Source organism: Phalacrocorax carbo, chromosome 4, assembly GCF_963921805.1.
Source record: "Phalacrocorax carbo chromosome 4, bPhaCar2.1, whole genome shotgun sequence".
Lineage (NCBI taxonomy): Eukaryota > Metazoa > Chordata > Aves > Suliformes > Phalacrocoracidae > Phalacrocorax > Phalacrocorax carbo.
The window spans coordinates 25,998,716-26,018,824 of NC_087516.1; the positions used below are offsets into that span (position 1 = coordinate 25,998,716).

Below are 20,109 nucleotides of genomic sequence, written 5' to 3' on the forward strand. Positions count from 1 at the left end.
ATACAAATTTGTTGCACTAAATCCAAGATATCTCTTAAAGTACACAGGAAGCATCAGTGCTATAACCAAAGTTCTAGCTGCAATGAAACGTGCCTACATTATTTCTTAGTAAAATTAGAAACAAGTAAAGATGCAGTGGTATTATTTTAGCAGGCTGTGCATAAATGTCTTTGTTGGGCTAGCATAGGTAATGCTGGAGTCTGTGCTCCAGCTTCTTGGGTCTGTTGTTGTTCATGCCAATTTGATTAAGGTTAATGCAGATATATTTGTGTTTGCTTGAACCTCTGCCTTTTGATTGCAAGATTATAGTTCTGTCTGTTGCTATAATTCTTTTCTCTAGCATAGAGTAAACCACCAGCCCTCAAGTTCACATGCATGTATAGCCTTACTGTGCTCTTCGATCTTTCCACTTCATTTTTGTCCTCTTTCCATTGCCTTTTCTTATCTTGAATTATGATAGACTATGGATTTTTAGAAGTCTCTGTTGTTACCATCTGTGGCTTCCTCCTTTTATTTATGCTTTTGCCAGCCTTTGGAAGAGTGTCCTGACTTTTACCATTGCTTGCTTTTTTCATTTACTAAATTTGAAGAAGGAAATATTTTACTCTTTACAAAGTAAAATATAAAATTGTGGAAGCTGGATTAAAAGCTGGCATGTTATTATTTTAGTAAGTTGTGTTCTGGTCTCTGCTATAAAATGTCAGCTAGCTTGAAGACAGCAGTGTAAGCAACCAAATTGTTGAAAAAATATTTTTAAGACTATTTTGAAACATTGTATGTAAAAACTGCAATGCAAGAAGCCATCTTAATGCAGCAAGAAAGTTGCAAAATTACGATTTGTTTAAAAATGCTAAAGATGTGTCTCAATATGTATCCTAATTTGTCCAAAGGGAGACATACTCTACCTTCTCTAATGTGTATGACCTAAGCAGTTGACTACCCTAGCCTAAAGATGACTTGAAATTGCAACAGATCTTCTATTTATGTTGTTATCAAAAAAATACCTTGAGATCATGGGTTTGTTATGCAGTATAGCAAACCCCGTGTCCTGTCTCAAAGAAGGCAATTAGTTTACCTTTTGGCTGCATAGGACATTTTTTTAAAAAAAGTTAGAAAGTCCAGCTACTGGAGATTTGTTTGTTCTAGTAGAATAAATGCCTTTGCTGGTTTTGAACAGTAGTGAAACTTATAGCTTATTGGTGATTCCTTAGAGTAAATTCCATATGCTTCATTTATGAATGCAGAGCTCTCCTTTGACCAGTCAAACATTGGCTTTTGATTTCATTGTAATGCAAACCCAAGAATAATGTCACAAATGTAAACAGGAGCATGTAATTTACAGTCCGAGGTACTATGCATTACTTCTCTTCCTTTCATTGTCTTGTCTACACACAACGCAGTTGTACCCATTTTCCTGCACATGCTTAATAATTTTCATCACTTATCTCTAAACCTTTTTTATTATTTTGAACTTTATTTTGAAACATCTTGAGGTGTGAATAAAACTAATAATTTTACTGGTTTTATTCTTTGAAATGTCATGACATTTGCTTTTTAGTATGTGTATACGTTGAGATTTCTATTTTGTTTGATTTTCTGTTTGTCATATTTACAAAGGTAATATTCGTTATGCATTAATTAATATTTTAAATGTTGATGTCATTTACTTCATTTTCTGAGAAACAAAGTGGTGTTCACTGGAAACAGTAGTGAGGAGAAAAGCATGTACTTTTTTCCCATCTCTACAGTTTTGTCAGTGTTTACTACTTCTAATGCTTTCATCTACCCCCAGTTTGTGTTAGAGAAACATACGTAAAACAGAATTTAAGCCAATTCTATGCACAGGTCATTCTTGCTTCTGTTCCCTTTTTGCACCATTTTTGTTGTATCCATGAAAGCCATTGGGATTGGTGTATAGCGCTGCCCACAAATTTCGGTAACATAGATATAGCATTTGCTTTTACTTTGTTTTCCTAAAGGGACTGAATTTATGCAGTTGTGTTCTGTGTCACCTCTGCCATTTCCCTGTTAGCTTTAAAACCCATGGGCCATTTTCCTCTTAATGTGAGGGTAGGCAGAATTCTCAAAGATAATGTCACTCCTCACAAATCGCAGATAGTTAATGGAGAGAAACCCGGCTTACTGTCTTCACTGAAAAAGGGCAGAATTCTGCTGCAAAGCTGGCTGCACAGCACAACTTCCAGTTAGTCACATTATTTGCTGTCTCTTGCCTAGTGAGGCAATGCCTTAAGGAATTGAGGGGAATGGTAGGGGAATTGAGGGCAGTGGTAGATGGAGTGGGAAAGGGAGACAGAGCATAGAAAACTTTTGGACAAACAGACTTTATTTGTTGATACTGTGAACCACCCAGTTGAGTAGACGTAGCAGCAGTATATTTGGGATATTTTCTTGTTGTGGTTTAAACCTAACCAGCAATTAAACCCTACATGGCCACTTGCTCACTCCCCCCTGGTGGGATGGGGAAGAGAATTGGAAGAGTAAAAGTGAGAAAAACTGTGGGTTGAGATAAAGATAGCTTAATAAGTAAAGCAAAAGCCGTGCAAACAAGTGAAGCAAAACAAGGAATTCATTCAGTACTTCTCATGGGCAGGCAGGTGTTCAGCCATCTCCAGGAAAGCAGGGCTCCATCACGTGTAACGGTTACTTGGGAAGACAAACACCATCACTCTGAATGTCCCCCCCCTTTCTTCTTCCCTCAGCTTTATATACTGAGCATGATGTCATATGGTGTGGAATATCCCTTTGGTCAGTTGGCATCAGCTGTCCTGGCTGTGTCCCCTCCCAGCTTCTTGTGCGCCCCCAGCCCACTCGCTGGTGGGGTGGGGTGAGGAGCAGAAAAGGCCTTGACTCTGTGTAAGCCCTGCTCAGCAGTAACGAAAACACCCCTGTGTTATCAACACTGTCTTCAGCACAAATCCAAAACACAGTCCCACACTAGCTACTGTGAAGAAAATTAACTGTATCCCAGCTAAAACCAGCACATTTCTCCATCAAGATTTTGCAGATAGAAATCCTGTGGTAATGCTGCCTGACTCTTATGTCCAGTCAGGGCTCTAGTAACCAGCTGTACTTCAGATGTTGTTTCTGTCAAAAGAAATATGACTTTTTAATGCAAGGAAATAAGCTGTTACTTGCTGCAACAGGTTAGAAGAGGCAAGGTGGTACTTTATATATAAAGGTCAGCATCTGTACTACACACCTTTGATCTAGCCGTGTCACTCCTATCTTGCAGTAAAACTACATTTTGCAGACTCAAGGGTTTCATACTATCTTGTGGAGAAGTTGACCTTTTTTAGAAGTACAGATGAGGTTATGGCTAAATTAGGTGAACCGATCATGACAATAGAACAGTTTTAAATATGAGTAAATTTACACATAATTTTCAGAGATTTTTTTTCAGGAAGAATTTTACACATTTTTTTCAGGAAAAAAAATTTAAAATTATTTTTGAATCTGAGATTTTGTTCCTCTATCTCTGCTCCAAAATGAAGTTTGAAATATGTATTTGATTTTTCTTAGTCATAATGAAGTCTTTATTACTTCATTTTTATTTCAAAGACAAACATTGAAACATTTAACCTAAAAGATGTCTTTCTAAAATTAATTTAAAACGCATAAAATAAAATTATTGAAAAAAGTTTTGCAACCTTTTGTTATAACCAAGGTTAATACTTTCTGGAATTCATAGGTTGTTAACTAATGTGTGTGACTGCAATAAAATAACCATTGTAACTCTTCCTTTAAAACAAATTTCAGTGTTTTAAAATAATGAAAGTAACAATTCCTGTTAATAGGGACAGATTGTTTCTCCCCCCTAATATTTGAAAGACTTTGCTGCCTCTCTTTTGAAAGAGAGAGTTTAGTAAAAGTTGGAGGAAAGAAGGCTTGTATATGTTATGGTTTGGTTTATTTTTATGTTGAAGGCTGTGCTGTGGCTTTGTTTAAGCTACAACAATGAAGCCTGAAACAGCAGCAGAAGGAAAGGTGTGAGTTCACCTCTCTGGTTGTCATCGTCGTATATACTTTTACTTCTGAAACTCATTTATCACCACTTTACTAGACCAGTTAATTGCTTCACTGCTTTGCAATGAACTGTTGTATTGGGTAGAGCTCCTTGTTCCAAACATCCTACTTCAAGAAATAAAATCCTTTAAAAATGCATATGTTTATAGCATGGCTTATACATAATTTTGATTTCGAAAGGCATCCTCTTACATAAATTCTTTATTAGACATAGAAGTTGAAGAAAGGTAGTATCCTTTTAGTATGTGAATATTTGTCACCAGGGTTGTAAAATGTGTTGCTAGCTAGGGAAAGACCTTGTCCTTAGAGTAACTTGTATTTTTGCAGTCATCCTGAAATGGTACCATACTTAATAAACATTCGTCAGTGCTAGATGGGATTTTTTTGACATAAATAGGGAAAGAAAAGAAAGACCAAGAAATAATACAAAAAGGAAACCCTACAGACTAATGTTCTCAGGTACTCGTAACAGTATTTCCACGTAACGTGTTAAAAATACTATCTTAAAGAAATATGCAGAAAGGGTTCTTTGATACACTTATCTCATGCACTGACAGCCTCAGTCTTTAATGTAATTTTCTTAGCAGTATGTGTGAGGTGTGCAGTAGTAGCAATACCTCTAGTTTACGTAACTACAGAGAGAGAACAATACCCGTAGCCTATTCATACTATACTTGAAGCTAAATTTGAGTCAAGAACCAAATCCAAAAGGAGAGCTGCAGGCCTTTGCAGCTGGGTGTTTGCTCTGAGCATGTGATTCACAGGTCAGCATTAGAAACCCAGGTTTCCTCTCTTTAGATGGAAGGGATGTAGGCCAAGAATTTTGGAAGGCATTTCAGTACTACTGGCAGAGAGAAAAGTAGGTCCTTCCCTTCCTCTATTCTTTCCTTATTTGTGTATCCTCCCAAGCTGTCAGGGCTGTGGCAAACTGAACTGAGAAACAGATTCATAAAACAGGTTGGAGAAGGAGGGAGATATTAATTTTTCATAACCAGTCATTGGGCAATAGGCATAAATAACCCTTGAAGCTATATCTTTCCTTTTTTTGCAAGTACCTCAGCTATTAGACTATCTCTTCCACGTTCTCTTTATGGACCACTGAAGCTTAAACATTCTTTTCTTTTCCTTCCTTATGGGAAATGGTTTGTAAGTTACAGGCTAGAGCACAGGTATAGAGTTGAACTTCTTCAGGTGAGGCAAAGAACTAAGCTTGGCTTTGTTGTGTCCTGAATAAGTGCTTTACCATGGGTAGTGGAAAACGGACACCACTGCAATTATTTTTCCTTATTGAACAAAAGTAGTGACTGCCACTGGGTTCCGTGCAGAATATACACGTACAGTCTTGGGGCTGGCAATAGTTCTAGTGAGGGCATGGTCCAGCAAAGTGCTGGCTTAGAAAGTTTTTTCCTTCTTCATCCAAGCTTGTTGCTTCTTCAGTTCTATGTGCACAACTGTTCGTGAGGTTGTAATATAAATCAAATAGCTGATATCTTGTAATTTTTAAATAATTATTTATGGGGTTAATTTGAGGAATTTGGGTTAAAATATGGTTCAACAGCAACAAACAACAAAAAACCAAAAACAACCAACTTGTATGTTGTGGTTTAGCTGGCAACTCAGCCCCACACAGTCGCTCCCTCATTCCCTCACCGGTGGGATGGGGGAGAGAATCAGAAGGGTAATGCTTGTGGGTTGAGATAAAAGCAGTTTAATAATTAAAATAAAAAAACAAAAACAAAAAAAAAACCAACAATGCAATAGAAAGGAAAACCATGAGAGGTGTGCCCCTCCCAGCCTCCTGCCCACCAGCAGAGCGTGGGAAACTGGAAAGGTGCCCAACACCCACAGTGAAGAGAATTAACCCCTCCTCAGCCAAAATCAGCACATTGTATCAACACAATTGAGGATGTGCTAAATTGTGATAGGGAACAAGAATTTTGTAAGCAGTTTCTTGTTAGCCAGCACTCTGTTCTTTCCACTTCTGTTTGTTTTGCAGGGTTGCTGATTTTGAGAGTTTCTTTCCCTAAGTTCTTCTTGCTCATTCACTTTGAGAATGCCACCCAGTTTTGCCAATATAATGGCTTTTATGGTTACATTTTTTACATATGATTTCCTTCATTTAGTTTCCAAAATGTCCTCAAAGGATACTTGTTCCAGCTTGTCAGAGGACCAGTGGTAGAACAGAAAAAGTGACTCACAGGGGGTGAGATGTTGATACAGCTTAAATATACGGCTAACCACAGCTTCAGAGATCACGTTTAAAATTAAGTCCTCCAAGGGAAGCAGGTAGGCAGGTATCTAATTTCTGATCCATTACTAGATTTAGGTTTAAATTAATTGCCAAACTGCTTGGCCTTTTTAGCTAGCTGGGCACATTAAAAAAAACCCAAAAATTTTTAAAAAAAACAACCCACCAAAACCCCCACCAAACAACCTTTACAGAACATTTTCTGCTGAAAATTTAGACTTTGATTTTGAGGAGTTCTGTCTTGAAATGTATATCACAGGCTAAGAACAGAGCTAAGTCTCTTGGTGGATTTAGCCCTGAGCATGTTGCCTGAGTTCATGACATCTTTGTGAAACCAGGGGTCTGGATGCAGATCTTGTGAATCCATGTCATTCCAAATATTATGGTAGGTCTAGAGTATTTTATAAGTTGCCTGCATTGTGGAAAAGTAAGTAGTAGTCAGTTAAAGAACAGTGAGCAATAAAAGATGCTTCCCTCAGTGTACATAATAAGGATTGATCTCCTTAAGGCCCTAGGTCCATGCATTCCTGTTACGTTTTCTCTGCTCCTCTTTTCTCCCAAGCTGCTGTGTGTATGAACAGGAATAACTTTTCTGTCTGTCCACCCTTTTCCCCTGTATTGGCTTCTACTGTGCTAGATCTTATTTCAGACACACAAGGCTTCATGCAGTAGGAGTGGTAGTATATTGATGTGTTTCTCGATGTGTTTTTCCCCCTGCATGCCCATGCTCTTTTACTTGCTCCATGTATGCTGAGTTTTGTCCTAGCCACCTTAGGCTAAGTGTGAAACAAGACTTTAACATATGTGGCAGGGAGACATTTGATTCCTGATTGCATCCTTCCATTGCTTTTTTAGTTTGTGGGGTCTTGGTTGATGTCTGTTCTTCCTTAACCATCTGACAATGCTATAGATACGATTACTGTGTGTCTGTTAGTTGAAGAGTACAACATTAGATGATCGTACTTTATTCACAAGGGTTTAGATTAGGTTTGGAGGAAGAGAGAAAGTATGAATATGAAGGGAAATAAAACAGCAAGGGAATATATATTAAAAGAAATCATGTATGTCAATTTTAAAATCACATGTGATTTTTATTTTATCATCTGTAGATAGAATTGCTGTACCTTAATATTGTGTGATCTAAGATTCCTGCTATTGTCTTCAGCAGAACCTCCAACAGCAGTCATACCTTATCATCTTGTCAAACTATGGAGCCCTGTACCTCGGATGAATTTTTTCAGGCTCTCAACCACGCTGAACAAACTTTTAAAAAGATGGAGAATTATCTTAGGCACAAACAACTATGTGATGTGGTGTTAGTTGCTGGTGATCGTAGAATTCCAGCTCACAGGTAAGTTTATTTAATTTGAAGACGTAACTTCATATTTGTTGACAAATGCACCTTCAAAGTGTGTCCTGTGTTTTGTTTGAAAAAGGTCAGAACATCCTAAACAATTTAGAATACTTTAAACATCCTTATGTTTTTTTAAACATTTATTTGGAAACTAAAATTTAATTTCTTTCTGTTGTATGTGATACAGCATCAAAAGTAATCATGATGTTTTCACGTTCTGCTTTTTGTCTTCAAGCTCATAGTAAGATATTTGCATAACAATATAAAACCCCCAAAAGTCCCAAATGCACCCTTCAGAATATCAAAAGTAGTGGTTTCAGGGGCATAGAATGGCATAAAAAGTTTTTCTTAGCTATAATTTTTTCTTCGTACTAACAGTTAAGTTGTTGGAACCATAATAAGCAATAAGGATAGTTTTCTGTCTGCATAAACTTTTTTAGTTCCTACAGTAAGGAGAGTCCTTTGACAATAGACTATTGAACAGTGACAATAAGTGTCAGAGGGCTAAATTAGATCAAATGTTACCCTATCTGTCATCTGTGTAATTAACAGATCATATAGCATGCCACTTAATCTTTGGGATTTTCCTAGCTTTTGTGAAGCAAAAGTATGAATACCTGAAGCATGTTACAGTACTTAATGCACAGTATTAATAGTTTGAATAGGAACCTAGGTATAATAAATCTGTGGTTTCATAAGATTAGGTCTACAACAGAAATAGCAGCCTAAAGCATCCTGTTTTCTGTTGTTCATTCCTACCCCCACAATGAAACTACAGCTTCATACTGCAATAGTAGTAAAAAGATGGGAAGAGGTTGCTGGTTTGGGTTTATTATTTTTCTTAAGAATCCAGATCTCTGCTTTTATTCAGGTATCATCCACACCGTTGCGCTGACCCAACTGAAGGAATGATAGCATGGGGTTGGGAACTAACGTGAGCAGGGAGACAGTTGTATTGTAACTTACTGTTGCTTTCAGAGACTTCATTTCATGAAACTTAATTTTAAAACAGTCAAGACAACCCCTGATTTTTCCAAGTTGTTTTAAGCAGATCTTACTGCAGTTATTGCTAAAACGGGTGGTCCTGCTCTCCACCCAACCCTTGACCTGAATTCCTTTGTAAACTCTTACAGCCACGTAGCAGTGGATGATGATGAATCCTTTTTGGAGAGACTACAGAGTGAGCAAGATGATTTGGCTTTTTGTGTGCTACAGAGTCCCTTAAGATTGGTCTTCAGCTTGTTCAAATTAGTTGCAAAACTGCATTGTCCCTGTGGAAAGAATGAATCAGATGAAAACAGGTGATGTACACACACAGCCAGTGGATTTGCACCCACTGAAGTAATTTAGAAGTTGAAGAGCTTTGGAGTGCTCTAAACAGGAAAAATAGTGATTATAATAAGGAAATAATTTTACTTCCTTATGTGGCCAAGGTAGCACCTTTGCAGTATACAGTTCTGGAGTATGGTTTTATGTAATGCTTAAAAAAGTGTAGCAAGGGTGCAGAGGACAGCTGCGAATATCTTGTAAGGACTGGAAGATTATTTTTGCAACAAACAGAAGGACAACATGCTAAAAAGTTCTTTAATGTGGTTTTCTCATTTAGAGTACTGACTTTGCTGCTTCAGTGCCTGCTACTCTGTATTTCTGTGGTGTATTAGGCATATGCTACCACCTGTTACTTGCTCTGGTCTTCTCTTAGGAAGAGAACCATCTTGCTGTAGTTGGTATATTGTGTTTTAAATATGCGTGAAAGTTAAGGCCAAAGAAGCATACCTTGTGCTTGTAGCAGGAGGTGGGAGGCTTATGATTGTCCTTAGTTCACTTTATAATGTTGGAGCAACTTGAAGCTTTGCCTTTTGCACAGTAAGTTCTTCCTCTTAACTGTTTTGTTTTTACAGAGAAACATAGCGATAACTAGAGTCTTCATCTCAGTATATCCAAAGTACCTCACTGAAAACTGAACTTTTCCATAGTGGGAAAGACAAAGATGGAAATCTTAAATTTGGTTCAGAATTTGATAGGAATTCAGTAAGAAGACTGGCTTTATGTCCTTTAGTAGCCTATATTATAAGAAAATTTCTGTAGGATTTTTTTACTGCCTGCATCCAAGTTCTGACTTCTTTAGTATTGCCCACAGGCTGGAGCAGTCAGTGTATTCTAGAACACTAGTGATTATTTTATCTTAAGACTTAAAAAGCACCAAAAGATGTATTAAATAGGTATTAGCTTAATGGCTTGGCATTATGAGGTGTGTAAGAAAATATGAAGTTCACTTATGCTGGACAGCTCTTTTTTTCCTTACGAAAGATAAAAGGGTTTTTCTTAATATGCAGTCACATAGAATTGGTAAAAAAGAACACTTGTCATTATTATCATCATCATCATCATCATGCTTATATATAGAGTTTTCAGATTTTCTGTTTTGAACCTGATATTTTTAATAGTTCCTGTATTATTTTGCTTAATTCTCAGTTTCTACTTTTGATAATACTTGAATGTTCTTAGGTGTATGTTGTATGTTCTTAGACAAAAGAAAAGTGAGTTTGGTGTCTGCAATAGTAATGCAGACACATAGTAATGCACATGTAATACATTACTGTAAAATTCTGAAGGGTCTTGGTTGGTGTCTATTCAAAGAATTCAGGCTTTGAGTTTACTAGAAATAAGAGTATCACATGTAGTCATGATTTTTCTGAATATGGCATTTTCTATTATTCTAAGACTGTTTATCTTCTCATTCTGTTATGACATTATAGGTAACAACTTATTTAGGAGATCAAGAAGCAAGTAGGAAAGGGGACAGTTCTCCACAAGGAAAAAATGCATTGTATTCCCACTCCCTTAGCATACAGTTCCATAAAGAAATTTTGCCAGACTTTTAATTTATTTTTTTTTATATCATGTGCTTTTTCTGTATCCACTGCAATTTCAGATGTCTATGTCTTTATTACTATCCTATTTATTACATTCAACTAACTGCTATATCCATAATAACAGCTTATTTTGTTTTGCGATAACCTGCTGATCAGAGCATTCACATAAGAAAAGGGAGGTCTCTGTAAATTCCTGGCCGGAGGGGATTTAAAGCCTGCTCTGCATCCTTTAACCAGCAATCTGAAAATCTGTGCAGAGCCATTTTCTTTCTTCCTATTGACACTGAAAGATGGAAATACAAAAGACATGGGACTGAAGGAAAGAAGGCAAATGGAAGCTCAAGTACTCTAGGGGTTATGGAGCTTGTTTGGAAGAGCACAAATCCTGGTTCGCACACAATTTTTATCTTGAGGCTTATTTATCTTTGTACTTCTTTTCTGTATGGCTTAATAATGCTTACTTTCTTTTACAGTCTGTATTGCCTTAGTTTCTAAATCCTTCACTACATTTTTTTTTTTTGTTTTAGCTACATGTTTATAAAGGTTTTACTCAAAGTGTCTTTCTAAAAAGTCAAAATACATTTAAAAAGCAGTTCTGTCATAGCTTTATGTTTCAAAAGTACTATTGGTACTAACACTGTGGTTGTTTTGAAAAATTTACTAAAGGGTTTATTGTAATCATTTCAGTGTCAGAAGCAGCAAATGAGTTTTGAAAGGTTTGATTTCTCTGGAACAGAGCTATAATTGGAAATCATTTAACGTAAACATACTGCACATATTTTTAGGTATTGCTTGCTTTTAAACAAATTTAACCTAAATAAATATAGCTATATTGATAGTGTGGGATAGTACCACTTTCATATAGTATTTTTGTTACTGACATGGTTTGTTATCAAGAATAGAAACTAGGTGAAGCCACCAGCGGATGGGGTGCTTCATACTAGGACACATGAACTATTCAGTATCACCTCACAACTTCAGTGAATGCTGTTCGTGAGTTCCCTAGGACGATTTTATCTGTTACACAGCCGCAAACAAGGAGTTGCCTAGGAAGCATCCCTTTTATCTTCTAAGATGTTAAGAAGCTTCACTTCATTCTGTCAGGTGAATCAGGTTGGGAGATACTAAACCTGTAAATTGCCAGGTTTGACAGCTATCACCATTTTACGTAATAATTGCTTTGAAGACTGTCTCGATTATGCAGCTTGTGGCAATTCCAACAAGTAGTACAATTTGATTCAGGTGTGCCACCCTGCTTACACATATTTTACTGGCTCTTAATAGAAAACTCTTCAAAATAAGTTGAACTGTCATGGTGGATCTTTCTATTTTTTGATCAGTAAAACCAACAGAAATTAGACATCAGTATCATTGGAACCTCCTGTAAGAACAGGGAGAAGTACTGAAACACCCAGATTTTGTCAGTATTTAGCCCATAGATGTTGAGTGTTTTTCCATTAATTGTTTGGACGTCATACAATCTCCCAGATTAAAAATTCTGGTATTCGTGTGTTCCTTTTTCTCTACGTTTTTTCTGTGCTCTGAAAAAGAGCAGCCAACCTACAGCGTATAATTCAGTAGCCAAATTCTTGTAATCTTATCTGTGGAGAATTGAGTATTTGGCAGTAGCTGGTAATTAAGAGAGTAAAGGTATGTATGTTCAACATCCACAGTCGAACAACACACCAACTGTATTAAGGCTTTTTCTTGAAAAAATTTTTTTTGTACTATTAAGAGGCCTCTCTAATGTCATTTTAGTTGGGCCAGTTACGAAAAATATTACCCTTGGGAGGAAAAAAAGACTACAAACTCAGAATACAAAACCCATAGCTTTTTGCTTTTTCAGTTTCTAAACTGAGGAAAGGCAGTATTTTGTAGCATTAGTAGTTCTCAGTGAACTCTTAATATGGATGAATATGTTAATTTTAATTATGAATAAATAACACAATGAGATTATCTTTGTTAAATACTAACAGAGCCACGATGGCTCTATTTAACAAGGAGATTGTGAATATAAGTGAAGCTTTTATAGTCATTGCACAGATTTTCTTTTGAAAGATCATCCTTGTCACTTTGCTCTTTTAGAGATTTTTTTAGCAAAAAGGTCAAATATGGATGGGGAAAGTCTTCTGTGGATTCTTCAGTTACATGAAGGTATTAGCTGCTTCTTGTATAATCTGTATGTAGGAATGCAGTTTAATTTCAGAGAATCCAAAAAAAGGTTGAAAGAAAAATCAGTTACTCACTAGGAGATTAAAAGATCAATGAACAAGTGAGTGTCAAATGGCATGAGTAAAGAAGTCATTGATTTTTATTGACTAGGGGAAAAACATAGAACAAGAAAAGGCCAGTTGGCTGAAAGTCTGCCTTTGTTTTCTTTTATGCTAGCTCAGTGTCACCTTGATGCATTGTCACTGTATCTTTTAATCCCCTTTCTTTCTCTGAAAGAACTTTTTAAATAAATTAGTTGAATTAAGAGAAAAGTGTGGATACCTGTTCTAAGGCTTTTCATTGTGAACATGCTCCTTGGGCTAAAATAATTACAAAATTGTTATCAGTATAATTTATGCTTTGGTATGCTTATTACTGGTATTAATCTACTCCTGGGCTGCACATCCTGTTTCGGCATATGCAAGTCACTCTCTGGAAAGCACTTAATGCTGTGAAGCATGTATACCTTCTCATGAATCTGAACACAAGTTTGCAAAAATAGTAAATGGATTGTATTTTAAATTTCTTATTTCTTTTGGAGGACGTTGAGACTGGAAATTACAGGGAGAAATTTGCTGATATCAGGCAGCTGGTAGAAGGTGTTTGTCTGGAGCCTCAGGTTATTATTTGGCATTTCTTCAACAGTTGTTGCTAAGATATGTAGGGTCCAGCCATTTTCTGAATAATAATGCAACTAACTAAACCATTTGCACTGCTGGGGGAAGGGGAAAAAAAAAAGAAAAACAAACCCAATACAGTGTTAAGATTAGGTTTTAGGTTCTGTTTCCCATTGCAGAGACCTTTCTTTTTCAAGCTCTATTTTGTGTAGAAGTTAAAGTCAGTATTGCCAGAGGTGAATATTTTAAGTTTTTTGGTTTGCTGCTTTTTTTTTTTTTTAATTCTGAATTGCACCTGCAGTGATACTTGCGTTATTCAAATCTGTCCATCTGCACACTTTGCTTTCCAATGAAAACCCCTATTCTGTACATACAAGTGATCTGTCATCTCATTCTAGCATCAAAAGCAGTTGCAGAAACTCTCCCTTGATGCTTACATAGATGTGCTCTCTAATTTCACTAAATTTCCAAAGATCTCTAGGAGGCATTATTTTCATTCAACTGCAGGTGTCATTAAACCTGAGGTTAAAATGCCTAGGAAGTGATGCCTGGGGGCTGCCTTGGCAGCATGTTCTAATTTTTCTCACAAGTCAGCCACAGAATAAATCTCATATTTCAAGAACAATATCTTCTTTAGCAGAACAGAACTTTATTTCTCATTACAAAACTTCACTTTAATCATACAAGATATTAAAATAAAGTTAACCTTTCCCCATATGCTTTTTAACTCAAATCTGAGGATTACCCTATGTAGGCCTGATGGTCAGAAAATCAGCAAGAAAAAAGTAGTTGAAATTAGTCAACAATTTATTAGTTTGGAGTTAACTAAGAGATGGCCCTTTGTAGTTAGTGACTTTGTGTATGTACCTGCAAATCCTCCCCATTAATACATGTTTAGGTTTACTCCTAAGCACTGGTGCTCACCTTTTCAATTGATTTTACTGTTTAGTGGTTCTTGACCTCTGTCATCTTAACAAGCTAATATAATGATTCTACACAGAATAAACTGACATTTAATGAAGTATTAGATTCATTGAATGTACACAGATGGACTGGGTGATGTATTTGCAGTAGGCTTGATTCTTGGGCTTGCTATTTGTATAGCGCAGTACATATGCAAGTGTATTTGTATTTGAATACCCTGTGAGCGAGGCAACAGTGAACTGCTGCAGCACGAAAATTGATCCAAACCACAAGGCTGTTCCTGCAAGTCTCTTAGGTAAGAGACCAGCAGACCTCATGAATAGTTATGGTAGGTTTCATACAGCAGAACTGTAGGTTGAATATTCTTGCTCCTCGTGATTTCCTTTGTCTTTCACCCTAGTCCTGTGATGACATGCTGAGGCATCAAAACTCTTGCACATTTTGTGGGGTGGCATTGTGACATGTCCTCAGCGTTTTACTCTTAGTAATCCAAAGAAATGTCTGTTGTGCACTGACATGTTTACTTACTCAGTATCTTAAAATACTCAGTATTGTTAAGAAAAGGCAAAATACATACCCACAAAAGATTGCTCTGTCTTTACCATCTCCATGTTTACTGTGCCTACTTCTGTTGTCAGTATTAGTAAATGAATGCATATGTGTGCACCAAAAGTAAAGCATTTTAAAGCACTTTGAAAAGGACTAGTAAGTCATTCTCCACTGGCATAATATAAATGCATGTCAATTCACTTTTTTTTTATTTCTGTAATGTATATTTATATTCCATTTTCAGTTTATGTGGTTTTTGTGGGTTGTTTCTGTGTTGGCTATTAAAAGTCATTGAGCTTTGAAAGGGTAATTCATATACTTCATCAGCAAATGTAGATTCAGTAACAGTACTTCATTATTCATAGAGGGGAACTAGACCATGGAGCAGTTTGTCAATTTTAAAATGTTTTTCTCAGTACAGTGTTTCTTCAAAGGGCAAAGTAATGAACCATAAATTAACAAATATCAGGTTGACTAAGGTTTTTTTTCTTTTCCTCTTTGTGTCTCTCCTTTTCTCTTGCACGATGTACTCAGATTGGTTCTCTCCTCTGTTTCGGACTACTTTGCGGCAATGTTCACTAATGACGTAAGAGAAGCAAGACAGGAAGAGATCAAGATGGAAGGTGTGGAGCCAAATGCATTGTGGGCTCTGGTTCAATATGCATATACAGGTAACTAGACTGAAAATGGGAATTTCATCTCATGAATTGTCCTCCTGTGAGGATTATATTCCATTACTAGATTTCAAATGCTCTTTAGAAGTTATTATTCTCATTATTTAATTTCTTATAAATAAAAAGAAATCATTGCTGTTACCTGAGGTAACCTGGTAGGATAGAGTTCCTCTGATAATACTATATTCAGTTAGTTAAATTATATGAATTTTAAAAATGTATCGTGACTGACAAAAAAAGGGATCTTATTAGGCTTCCCATTCCTTACATTATTAAAGGTACTAATTTTGAAAAGCTGGTTATCTGTTGCTGAGGGTGATGTTTGCTAAGTCTTGTATTTTGTCATACAATCTGTAAATAATTCTGTTGCTTCTGAGTTTTAGGGAATTTAAAAAATGATAAGAGCAAACTAACGTGATCTCCTTTTTAATGTTACTAGGTCGCCTTGAATTAAAAGAAGATAACATTGAGTGCCTGTTGTCCACAGCTTGCCTTCTCCAGCTCTCTCAGGTTGTAGAAGCATGCTGTAAATTCCTAATGAAGCAGCTTCACCCATCCAACTGCCTTGGAATCCGATCTTTTGCTGATGCGCAGGGTTGCACTGACTTGCACAAGGTGGCTCACAATTACACTATGGTATGTTGTTATTTTAAGTATCATCTGTTTTATTTAGTAAGGAAAATACAGAATGTTTTCCTGAATAAAATACTAATGTTTTTCCCCTGGAAAGCCTTGATCTTTTTCCAAGCAAAAATGCACATATGTTCCCATGATAAGAAATTACAAAATAACTATAAAGTTGCTGGTTGGAAGGAAACAGGCAAGCGTTAATGGTTCCCTCTAGCAGTAATGGGACTGTGAGATCTGCATTTAATAAAATCATTCAAAAGCTTGTTCTTATTTCTGTGAGCCAAAAACTACAAACTTAACAATGGGCAAGCTGCCATCTAGTCCAAAATAACACATTACTAAATGAAACTGTAGAATTCTTGTTTTGTAATGAGCTGGAGTAATCAGATTCTAAGTTACACTTGGGGTATGAATGTGTGCATTCATCAATATAGGTTCTGCATTATCCTTAATTTCTTAGTAATGGGATGTCAGGATGGCATCAAACAATTTAATCTTAGGCTAGGCAATATGTGACTAAATACAAATTTGCCAATGATATTTTTGGTGTTAATTTATAGAAAGCCTGATCTGCCAACTTAATTAAACTTCATCTTCTTAATAGTAATCCTTTTATTTTAATGTAAAATGTTATCTTCCTTCTCACGAGCATATTTTAGTAATGTTATCAGCAGAAGAAGGCAGGAGAATTACCTCTGAGGGAAGTCAGTTCATCTGTTCTTCACAGTTTCGTGAGGCATTTTTCTCTCTTCTTGATGAAATTTTGCCTATGTAAGCTCTTGGGACCTGAATGAGGGCATGTAGATACTGCGTAAGAGATGTGGGAATCAAGATAGTACTTAATTTGCTTGTGTGGCATTGTGCTGTTAAGCTATGGGCTTAGATCCAAGAGCTGTAATTTGTGCCTGGTAACTAGTATTAGAAATCCATGGCTTTTTCTCTTTCTGCCTTAGTTTTTGCTGGTTTAAAAACAACTTTTTAAAATTATTTTTATTATTATTTCTTCTTAGCTTAAAATAACTTAGTTTAGTATGTATAACAGTTTAAAATAGCTCTCTTTTTTAATATGATACAATGTTCTTCCTCAGTGAGTGGATCTCCCATGTATTTAAAATCATGTACACACTGAAATTTACAAAAACAGGTCAATAGTGTGCAGATTGTAACTTAGGTGTTTCTATTCTTGATCTTCATTATTGTTCACACAAAAATAAGGAGGCTGCAATTAGGTAGACTGTAAGATGAAACAGTAAAGATAGATGTGGCTTGTGCCTTTGAGGAATATTAGAATTAATGTTGAGCAAGACAGTGATACAAAAAGTACGGAAAAAGAGAACATCCCCCTCTGACCCATCTGTTCCTTTTCGGAATAAGCATATATTTTGGTCTGTGCTATTGTCATGTCCCTTATAAGTGGACTGCTGAGATCAAAATGGTAATAAATGTTAGACCAATGCACCTTTAAAGATGAATGTTAGGGATTATAGTCATACTGGTTTGACTGGCAATTCGTGACTTGTGGCAGAAAGGGGATGTGAACTTTCTAAAAGCTATTCTTTTACACCACCTATCTTTCTTTTGTTCAGGCCACAGGAAAACAGTTGTATGCCTTTTGGCCATTGTTTACTTCAGTGGCAAAATTGTTGCTTTTAAGGCTTCAACATGGATGAAATTTAAATTAGGTGGATTTTAAAAAGCCATTTTCAAAATTAATTAGTTGTGCTAGATGGATTCTTCCCAAGGCCTCTTTTAATGTTGTTTAGTTCCAACAGAGACATGAAATTGAATTTTAGTAATAATGAGTAATAGAGAAGCAGATTCTTTAGTTTGAAGTGAATGTTGCTATGGAAACTGCATAGAAATGTATAGTCCAATTGAATCTTCAATTAAAATAAATCCCCAAGTAATTTCATTTGTTTAAAAGCTGTTTGAAAAAAGAAAATATTCAACAGTAGTAAGTGCTAGCCACTTGATTCTCTTTCCATTAAGAAGTATTGGAGCATAAGGGTTAAGCACACCCTTAGTACCTGGAAATTCTGTTTGTTAAAACAATGAATTATTTTTATGCTGCAGTGGGCAGCATAGAACAATGAGGGATTACACTGAGTGTAGTATATACTTCTGGATTTTACATGTAATTTTGGTTCTTTTAAAGCACTTGAAGTAGAAGGTAATTAATAATTTAAAATACTTAAATTTTAATTTATATATGTTATATTCTATGAGGTTTTATTTTCCTTTGGCAGAAAAAAAAATCAGATTGGCATATAACTAGTTTTCTGCAATTAAAACAGCTTCTCAGTTTTAAAGGTTTTTATGACACATGTTCTAATTTAATCATCATCTTACCCACTTCACTGAACTAGTTCTTTTTATGAAGACTAGAAATTCAGATAAATTAGCCTTTGGTTAAACTGAAGGACCAATCAGTGAGTTATCCCAGTAGACCTACCTTTGTTAATAGACCTACTGTATCTGAATGATGTTCATTTAGTGTCGCTGGAAAAAATTAGCATGATTTTATGGCATGATTTTAATCTCATAATACAGTGCGATTTTTTTTTAAAAAAAAAGGATTTAAATGCTGCACTTTGCACTTCATATTAAAGATGTAGATATATGTTATGCTAAAAGGACTGAAGTCTTCCATTATTTTATTGCTTGCTGTGTTGACAGTTGATAAATTGTGTTTTCAGAGGAGAATAATTTTTAAGATTATCATCAAACAGGTCAGTTTTTGACACTGCAAGCTAAAGCTTGAAAAATCATCAGGATACATTAAGTGAAACATGAAATAAACTGAAGGTATCAGTGGATTTAATGCTGTATAAAGGGCAACTCTGATTTTTATGCATCAGGGTTTTAAAATACAATTGACAGGCTCATGAGATGTATCTGGATAAAGGTATCTTTAGTACAAAGGCTATCCTGTTTTGCTGTAGTTTATATATAGTATTGGGGTCATACAATTATAAATATTGGAATTTTATTAGGTTGGCCAGCAGTGTATCTGTTCACTTTAAGTTGTAAAGCCTTTTTGCACAAAATCCCTTCTGTGCATTTTTCTTGCTGTCTTCACAAAGTCAAAAGAAACACCGCTTTTGTCATCTTGTTTGTTTGAAACAGTTGATGGTGCACCTTGAATTAAAAAACCAATGGCTGCTCTTCCACAAAAAAAGTAAACCAAGGGGAATTTAATACTGTCAGATGAGGAAAAGCTAGCCTGTGGTATTTCCAGAACATGAAATATCTATGGTGAAGAGTGAGGTGTTCATAGGTATATGTCAACAGCTTCTTCAGTAGTTAGATTTTAACTTTCTTAATTACAACAACAACAAAAAAACCCCCAGACATTCTAAATGTTATACGTGATAGCACCTGAGTCAGTCCCCGTGTAGATGGCTTTGTAATCTTTGTTGCTCAGTTTTCCATGCTTAAAGCAGAGTGAAAGGCATTTTGATTTCAATCACAAGTCTTTAGAAGTACATGAGCAGTGGTAACATTACAAGATTCAGATAAAGTTAATTTTGGAGTTTGCATGATTTCTGAGCACAGCCAATGGCTGTTTATAAGAAGAAAAACCTAGAGAGGATAGAGTAACAGATCGAGGCCAAGCACAGAAGCTAGGAATTTTGCAGAAGAATAGATGTGGGACACTTAGACTTGCTTTCTCCTGTAAGGCAGGAGTTGGGTAGCAAAAAAATCATTGTAATATGGAGTTTGTGATTTGGGAGGAGGAATTAGAGAGGCATAATTTGTCTTTTTTTTCTTGCAATAGCCAGGAGAGTTTGTTCTTTTGGTAGGGGGAACATGAAAAGGGGAGAGATTTCAGTAGTTTTTTTGTCCACAAAGGGCCAGACCCAAAGATCATGTTAGTGCCTTGCACCTGAAGTTGCAGTCCAAAATACCCTGCTCAGTAATTATCTGACTGGGAAAATACTTATTCACTCCTTTTCACCTATGAAAACCTAAGACATTTATG

General features: G+C 36.0%; 1 protein-coding gene across 5 annotated transcripts in view; it reads left to right on the forward strand.

Annotated features, from left to right (window-relative positions):
* KLHL5 (kelch like family member 5) overlaps window positions 1-20,109 on the forward strand; it is a 67,712-nt gene that overhangs the window by 27,254 nt on the left and 20,349 nt on the right. For 3 of the 5 annotated variants that reach the window (XM_064449299.1, XM_064449301.1, XM_009501199.2), the window contains 3 exons: window positions 7,461-7,643; window positions 15,358-15,494; window positions 15,937-16,133. In XM_064449299.1, the coding sequence (XP_064305369.1) occupies window positions 7,501-7,643; window positions 15,358-15,494; window positions 15,937-16,133 (477 nt within the window). In that variant the 5' untranslated portion in view covers window positions 7,461-7,500. Of the gene's footprint in view, window positions 1-7,457; window positions 7,644-15,357; window positions 15,495-15,936; window positions 16,134-20,109 lie in introns of all 5 variants that reach the window. The other 2 variants (XM_064449300.1, XM_009501198.2) reach the window with 1 other exon arrangement.